At 36.0% G+C, this 9,178-nt stretch overlaps 1 protein-coding gene across 1 annotated transcript; it reads left to right on the top strand.

Moving 5' to 3' along the window:
• Window positions 1–380: 380 nt before the first annotated feature.
• Window positions 381–8,580, top strand: GABPB1 (GA binding protein transcription factor, beta subunit 1; the record flags this gene model as incomplete). The annotated part of the gene is made up of 3 exons (XM_010195082.1): window positions 381–566; window positions 1,877–1,992; window positions 6,791–8,580. Coding segments are annotated over 3 exons (455 nt in total), but the record flags the coding sequence as incomplete, so codon positions are not given.
• Window positions 8,581–9,178: the final 598 nt, after the last annotated feature.

Genomic DNA, 9,178 nt, shown 5'->3' with positions numbered 1-9,178 from the left:
TTTTTTTTAATTCCACTGTTAGTATAACTTAGTCCAGCTAAGTTATTTGTCAACACAAAGTTATTTGTGTTCTTAAAAACAACTCTTCTTGCTGCCATGTTAACACTGAACCCAAAGCATCAGTTTTGAATTGGGTTATGAAACATGCAAAATAAAAATTATTCTAGTGACTAAGGCAAAGAAAATGTTAGTGCTTTATGTTGGCCTGGTGACAGACTTCTATTAACAATATAACGTGTAGTCATACATTAATCAGGGAGTGAGGGGAATCAAATTTTAACAGGAATGGAAGAATTTTTATCTCAGCTTACCAAAATGCATTTGAAATCATAAAGCTTAATTTATAAATTGACTCAATTCCTTTACTAATCTGTTGATAGTTGTGGCCACAGAAGAGGTGGTGACTGCAGAATCTGTGGATGGTGCTATTCAGCAAGTGGTCAGTTCTGGTGGTCAGCAAGTTATTACTATAGTTACAGACGGCATTCAGCTTGGTAACCTGCATTCGATTCCAACCAGTGGAATAGGGCAACCAATCATTGTGACCATGCCAGATGGACAGCAAGGTGAGTGGAAACTCGTATGGTTTGAGCTTGAGAAATTATAGTAATAATAATAAATTGTTCAGTGCAAATAGCTGCGACAATTTTTTGTAATTATGAATTAAAATACATCTATGAATTCCTGTAATGCAAAAGGCTGAGACACGCGAACTACTGCAGTTCAATGAGTTACCACCTGTCAGCTGAGTCTCTGCATTAGGGGAAAGGATGGAGTAATTACTGCACTGTATGGAATAGGAATGGGACACTTAAGGGAAAAGTGATAACAACTTGCTTTGCCTTCAGTAAGCTTGATTCTTGCAAACTTGTGGAAACTGGAAGATAAGAGTTAAACAAAAGCTTTCTTACAATACTTACGCTGTTGCCTTGCTGGAAATATTGCAGGGAGGTGAAACTTGTATTTAGAAATCTGATGCATGAGGCAAGCTGTGCAGGTCCCATGGAGCATGTTTTTAACAGAACAAAAGGTTTGAGAGTAGTGGCAGAACCAGTGAAGCCAGAGTGACACAAATTGGCCTGCTGGGCCAAATGCGTAATTTGTGTGTGGAAGCTGCTAGTGTAGTAAGTGCTCTTTTGTGACATTGCCTGTGTTTTGGATGGTTTCTTTTAACGATGCTCTGCCATTACTATTTAGACAAAAGTGATTCCTTCTCTGGTTTCTTTACTTCCCAGTGTGGAGCTAGAAGAGTTGTAAACCAGAGACAAGTAATTTGGTTCATGGTCTGTCTAAACAAGTACAGTGAGTTATCAGAAGGCATGAAGGTGTGTATGTAGTAATTGAGTGACAGTCACAACATTGTCAGATAGTTGCGTGAGTAAATTAGAGTATGAATTTCTTTAGGTCCCTAATTTTTTTTCCTTCAAGTTTAATAACTACTGGATTTTCAGATTAGCTAAGGTATTCTAATTAACAAAAATCAAAAGCCAGTTTTGTATTTAGTTTTTACTTAAGAAACATTCTAAAGAAGATGGTCTGCTACATAAGTTACAGAAGTGACAGACCTGGTAGCTGCTGCGGTTCGTTTCCATGTCTGTTTGTGAAAAATGTCAGTGGTACTCCAGAGTGACAGCTGACTATTGTAGACCTAAGTAACAAAGAATTTTCAAGTTCTTTGGTAGCATACAAGCAGCTAAAGTTTTTAGTAAATTTTCCCTGTACTGACTTTATAATGCACTTTATTATATAGTTGTGTTTCATAAGGGAAGGTCTTTGCATTTTGTTGCCATTAACAAAATTACTTAAGTATATGAATTTTATGTAGTGCAAATATTGTTTGAAGTAAATGTATTTACATGTACGAATATGTCTTCAGTATTAACAGTTCCAGCAACAGACATTGCTGAAGAAACTGTGATAAGTGAAGAACCGCCAGTGAAGAGACAGTGCATTGAGATTGTTGAAAATCGTGTGGAGTCTGCAGAAATAGAAGTAAGGAGTACATTACATGATATGTGTTAACCAGAGTGTTCAGTGCTGAGTATCTGGCTTTTTTATGTTGTTCTAGATTTTGATTTCTGTGTTACCACAGAATGAAGCGTGTGAAACAATAGCTTGTTCAGTCTTCCTTGTTACTGGAATTCATCTTTTACAAAGCTGTTGTAAAAAATATAGGAGGGCTGTTTGCCTCATCTTCTGGTCGTGCACATAAAAGTGACACTTGTTTAAGTATTTGATAACTTTGTTGTTGTTGTTTTTTCTTTTAAGATCACTAGCCAGTTTTTAAAACCAGGTACCAATATTTTATCGAGTAACTTGACTCTTTCCACTAGCAGCGAATGAGAGTACTGTACCCTCATCTTTCTGTTATGACCACGTGCTTGTCCTGATTGTGAGATCATGTTTTATAGCAATCTTTCCTTTCCATTCATGATATCTAGATACGTGTTAATGGAAATGTGAAACAGTAAGATTCTGTGTTTGCCCGTTTTTCTGTCCCTTTTTTCTTTTTAATTCTGGAGCAAGTTATTACACATCTTTGCACCATCCTTTTTTTAAAAAAAAAAAAAAATTAGAGTGCTGAAGACTTAAAAACATTGCAAGAGCTTTTATTTTTTTATATATGACAAATAGATGTAGCTGTTCAATTTAAAATTATAGCTTTTTAATATTGACCATGGTAGGTCAGCCATCTCATTTGTTCTGTTACTTCTACGTGTGATGACCAGTTTTGGTCTGAAGTTTATGAAAATTGCTGTCTGCCTTGACTAGGCTGTAAGTTCTTATTTTGTCAAGTCCATGATGTTTCATTTTTCAAAGGTTATATTCTCCAACTTCTGTTCATATTACCAAATTGTGCCTAATTGAATACTTTTTACTGTACAACAGTGTGTGCTGTGTTATCCATGTTTAAGAACAATAATTACCACCTTTCATCAACTTGTTTTCCCTGTCCCTAAGTTTATCACATCAAATTCTTCTGGCCTTTGCAGCTTTGTGGTCATTACAGATTATAATGACAGTTGAAATTTTCTTGCTGCATTTTTTAAAATGTAAGACTGTTACAATAAAAGCATTTTTTTTGTTCACACTTTTAAACATCTGCCTGAATTATTCCTAAAGGAAATTATGTTTCCTTAAATATTTTAATAATTCATTTAGGTGTAAGAAAAAACTAAATTGGTTAAGGTGAATTTCCCTGTTCCTGATTACAGGTAGTTGGTAACAGTAACAGTGTAACAGTACAAATAATTATTTTAAGGGGCTTACTAGTTTCAATTATATATTTCAAATGCATTTCTCAAATATCAAAAGAAGTTGGTTTAAAAGAGTTACTTTATCGGTTACTTTTAAGTGCAAGTTTGGAGAACTGACTTTGTCCCTGCCTGTACACCTGAAATGCACATGCAGACCTCTCTGTGGAGGCCAGTTGACTTCAGAAACCTTATTGTGGTTCACAGGAGTATGGCGCTACCTCACTTTGGTAACAGGGACTTTAAAAATGTGCACTTAAAGTTGGTTCACTTCAAACTTCATCATCATAGAACGTGGTAGATACTTGAACGTGGAAGGAGTGGGACCCCCTCCCCTTATTAAAATGTTTTTTAAAGTAGAGGACCTTTTATTGTTTGGTTTCTCTACACTGGTGATCAGTTCCTTTATTTCATTATAAAGAGTTGACTCAAGGCTGAGTGCTGTCTTCAGCTGTTTAGATTCTCAGTGTATGAACAGTTAACTGTAGTGTGAAAGCCTTTAAATTGAACATCCTCCCATCCATGTGAGGTGACAGACTTCCCTGTGAAGGTATTGTGAATGACTACAGCTGTAGTGTTTTTTAATTTTTCTATTTTGGGTATGTTAAGTTCATATATTTGAGCTCATTTTGAAGAGTGATAGCAGTTTTCCTAAACATTTTGATATTTTAAATATAGAATGGCAGCAAAAAACCCTACCTTGTCACGTAGATACTGTTTTTAATTTTCATGCATAATTCGTTAACATACAGTGACTTTTATTCTCATTCTTGAATTTGACTGTCTTTCCCATGTCGCATGTTTGAAGGATGACACGCATTAGAACCAGAACAATCACTTCATGATGCTAAAAAATCCAAACATAGCTGTAAATTAATTTTATTAATGAATTATTATCCCTGTTTTTTCCTGTTGTGAAAAAGAATATTTGGTTATTTTAGTTATTGGTGGTCCTGTTGTCAATACGTAGACTGTAAAGAAAAGTTACGAGCGATGAAGAAAATTCCCTGATAAAATGAAAGGCTCAGGAGCCTCTAATTTGATTTTTTTTTTTTTTTTTTTTACCTGGGTAGGCTTTTATACTGATACAAAAAGACTTCAGGTTCAGAGCACTTTCAGCTGCATTCTAAAGAATGCCCTAAGAACACTTTTTGGATTTCATTAAATTAATAGACCTGATAGAGTCCTCCCTATTGTAGATGTTGAAGTTAAGGAACCAGTTTTCACTGTTCAGTCCACTGTAGATTTGCATTGCTCCTCCAGAAGCACTGGTTTCTTTCCAGTGCCCAGATACTTGGTACATCTGGTAGATACTGGTTTTATCTTCTTGTCTCTGCCACTGAGAATTTGTTTTTCCTTGATTTCTATCCCTTCCTTAATGTGCTGTGCTCCTTAGGGATATGTGGCTCTATTTCTCTTTACTGTGGGAAATACTCATGAGATGTGATCTGAGAACCTCTCCTCCTCCAAGTGTTTGCAGTCTGCATACACTTCATAGTAGTGATAGCGCCTTGCCTTTTGTAACGCATCGCAGAACCACTGGCCAGTGAGCTACTAGTAGTTCTTGTTCTTCTGCAGCCCAGCAGATAGAGCAGCTTTGCTTAATTCCAGTAGTAGATTTCTGACCTTTTTGTTATCTGACAAATTAATAAGATAGATAATGCCCATCTCAGTATATTCCAGGGCTGAGTGCCCTCAAGAGGGAACGGTTGCTGTCCACATGTAGCAGGATCAACTGCTTTGACTGCTTCCCTGAGAACTGTCTTGCAGCTCTTTTCACTAACTTTCTACTCCACAGGGCTGTTCTATGTAAGCAGTTGGCTCCCCTTGAACTACATAGATAACTTACAGAAACAGCAGTATGTTTTGGATGGACTGGTGCTGGAACACCAGTGGTGTACTTCAGATCCTTTGAGATGCAGGCTCTACTGTTCATTTGACATTCATCAGTGTAGTTGCTACATGGGCTGGCCATTCATCAAGTGGCTTAAAAAGCAGAATCCAAATTTTCAGAGGTGGAAACTGAACTTTTCAAATAAGTAAGCAAGATCAGATGAGCTCTCAATTCATTAGCTTGTGCTCCAAATGAAGCAAACCCTAGCTAGTTTCCTCCAGCTCTTAAAGACCTATGTAAAATCAGGTTGCACTTAATGGAGTTTGTTTTGCACTGTATTATAGCCAGTCTTTATAACCTGTTAATAACATCTCTCTTTCACCTGTTGTTTTTTGCTATACAGATGCTGCTATTAGCAATGATCAGATCACCTGTGTCATTATGTTCCAGCACATTCAGCACAGCATGTGACTGCTAAATGTGACTGTGACAAGTACTGAGAACAGTAGCAAGTAGAAGGGAGGCAGAGTATTTTGTATTTTCAGGCTCTGACCGTGAAAATATGTGAATGCATCAAAGAGGTGAAGAATAGGGATGTTGTTGTGGTGGTGTGGGGGGATAAACTTCTAACAACTGTTTGAGGAATTAAATGGGAATGTGATACTGAACTGCTGGGATGGGAATAAGATGAAAAAGCAACTTCTTTTCACTGGGCCTTAGCTTTTAATAACAGTTTCGTTTTTCTGAGAGATAGCTTGTTTCTCTGATAGTCACAGGAAGGAGGTTACTTAACAAGTCCAGTGGAAAGAATGATTTGAAATAAAATACTGCCTGATTCATGAAAGTATGATGCACTTTAATGAAATAGTATTTGGTTGCAGATCAAAACAGAGCTATTTTCCGAGCAAATTGCTTTTTCAATTGGGCTCAATGCAGCACCAAACAAAATGACAGTACGTGTGTCACTGGAGATAGAAATGCATTCTCTTTAGTTCCGAAGACAGCTTCACAGGAAGTGGCATTTCCTGTATTATTTTGCTTGGAAACCAATTTATAACCATCCGCAACAAACTTTTTTGCAGGGTGGAGCCTTAACTTACTCCTTTTGAACTGAAAAAGCTTATCTAGCTAAATGCCTGTTAAATCATAAAAAATGTGGTGTGTATAATGACATCCTTGAGGGTGTAATTATACATCTGGATTGCATAGTATCAAGCACTTGAGATCACTTAGAAACTAGTTACGTGTCTATTTTGGTTAGTGGGCAGCTGTCACTTTCCAGTGCAAACTGCTGTTAGGTAACAGTTTTTCATTATACGGTCTGATAGAAACACGACAGAAAGGGACAATCCTGTTAGACTGGATTCCAATTTTTAAAAGTAACAAAGGGATTTGAATTGTTGGAAAAAAAGAATATATTTATGTTAGTATTTGATCACCATGCTTCCACTTTTTTTAAATTTAATTTTTTTTTCCATGAAGACTTGCTTGCTGTCTCTGCAGCTAAAGAAACTTGGGTTTACTATGTTTATGCTTCAGACCTTATTGTGAGGATTTATCTGGTGTGATAGTTGTGTCTAATTTGCACGGCAGCATTCATACAGGTTTGCACAAGTAAGAACTGAACAAGGAAAAGTATTTGCCATTTTAACTTGTATTTGATACATATTTGACAAAATACTGCTCGTTCTGTTTCTAATAGGAAAGAGAAACTCTTCAGAAACAGCTGGATGAGGCAAACAGAGAAGCACAAAAATATCGTCAGCAGCTTCTAAAGAAAGAACAAGAAGCGGAGGCCTATCGGCAGAAGTTAGAGGCAATGAATCGCCTCCAGACTAATAAAGAAGCTGTTTAATAAAACATGAACATACTGCAAAGCCTGTTACTTTCAAAAACCTGCAGTACAATCTCGAACTGTACACTCTATAGTTACAGACACAGGATTACATGCTAGAGAAGATGCTACATGTTGATAACTGGACTTAAGCCGTGAGCTCTGATGAATTTCTTGTAACATAAAAACTCTGAATTTAGAAATTGTGAAAAGTATTTAAAATGAAATACTGTAAATAGTTGGTTTTTTTACAGTTTCAAAATGAGTTGATAAATCTTTTTGAAGGGATCCAGAAACACGAGAAGCCAAGGTTTTTGTGAAATTTTTGATTTTAGTATGAATCTAACTTCTGAAAAACAGAACAGTTTTAAGGGTGATGTTGTTAAGTCGATAACTTGAAAAAATGTGACAAAATGAATTAACAGTTATTTCTACATGGTAACAACTTAAACTTCTCTGAATAAGACATTTCCAGGTGGAAATCTTTGTACAGCTTTAAGTAGTTGTCTCAGATTCTCTGAAAACCATTTTTGGTTGTTTTTTTTTTATTTTAGGCGGTGAAATTTTTATATTTAATTTCAGATATATTCAAGTAGATTGACATGTATATGAAGCTAATATTTTTTAAACTTTTCAGTTTGTACATATGCTGCATGTTTTTATAATTTCTACACATATATCTTGCATAAGTATTTTCCAGCAAAGATAAGGAAAATCATGAGAAAAATGTTAGCCTATAGGACATTTGAAGTAATCTAGCAGCCAGTTTTACTGTGGATGGTATATTTCTTGGAAGAATGTAATTTGTAATTAAAAAGAACAAAAAAAAAAATCTTACTTTATGTATTAGAGGCAATTTAAGACTTGGTAGTGGAGGCATTGAAACTTCACTGTGTGTCTTACAGTTCTTCTGTACCAACATTTTGAAGTTCAGTAAAATCAATAGAGAAGAATGTCTCCACTGGATCGCAGGCAGTAGCTCTTTTAGAATAATCCTATTGCTCTCTTTTCCCCCAAGAGCCTTGAAATAATTTCAATGATAAATTTTTTCTAAACAGACTTTTGCATTTTAATTATGCAGTTGGACGAGGAATTTTTTTATGTTGTAGTGATGCTCTTCTAACGTAGCATCATTGTTCTTCACTGTGATACTGTGTTTGTGTGTGTCTGTGCAGTGATCTGTTATGCTTAGGATTTGTAGAGCACATTACATCTTCAGAGCATTGTAAAATCTATAAGAACCCTTACTGTACTGCCTGAGGCAGGTAAGTGAGTGTTACTGTCTCAATTTTATAACTGATGTAAGTGCAACACAGGGAGTGTTAAATGACTGGCCTGAGACCATGTGAATCTGTGGTAGCCCTGGGGATAGATCTCGGGAGTTCCTGGCTTCTGGTCCTGTGCTTCGACTGAGCTGCCTTAAGATTGTTCAGTGCTGTGTTACATTAAATTTTGAACTACTGTGCAGATTCATTTTTGTAAGATAAAACTCTGTGCTTTGCTTTGTTGTTCCATGTTTCACTGCTTTTATGGAATTGTTTATATAAACTTAAGGAAAAAGTCTACTTTACCTATACTGTACACACAAAAAAAATTACCCTTAAAACTGTACTCTGGCCTACTTTTTCTATTTTACAATTAAATATCTTTTCCACATATATATAGTGTAGAATCAATTCCATTTCAGTTTTGTATGCGCGTTAGAACTTCAAGGCTGTGCTGTTAGGCATTCAGAAAATTATGAAGAAAACCCCAATTTTAGGCTCAGAATGGCCTTCCAAGGGAGGAGGGAGGCGTGGGGAAAGAATTGCATGGTACAATACAAAGTAAAATCTTCCCTCTTCAGACTTTGACTAGAGTTTGTAGAATTGGCAGTTAGGAAAAAAAAAAATCTTAACTATCCTTGTAGTGGTATAAATTTGACAAATTTGATCCCAGTTTGTCAATTTGACCCAAAAGAATCAAAGATAATAAAAAATAGAAAATCCGTGGTGGTGGCTTTTAGAAAAATTATTTTCAAGTGTAATCATACTCAGTTGGTACTAGGACTTGAATCAAGCCTTGTGCAGTGACTAACGGGAAATTATAAAATTTTAGGCTTTTGGTGGTTTGATGTTTGTTTGGGGTTTTTGTTTCTTTGTTGTTTTCCAGAACTATCCATGATGTCACTAGCGAATGCAGGAACCAGTTAGTCAAGTTAAATGTGCTGGTTAGGCATTGCTTCAGTTGAATTATTCTGTGATTCAAATAATGTGT

Source organism: Mesitornis unicolor, unplaced genomic scaffold, assembly GCF_000695765.1.
Source record: "Mesitornis unicolor isolate BGI_N332 unplaced genomic scaffold, ASM69576v1 scaffold54621, whole genome shotgun sequence".
NCBI lineage: Eukaryota > Metazoa > Chordata > Aves > Mesitornithiformes > Mesitornithidae > Mesitornis > Mesitornis unicolor.
Note: the sequence above shows the minus strand (reverse complement) of the source record. Positions and strands in the feature narration are given on the sequence as shown.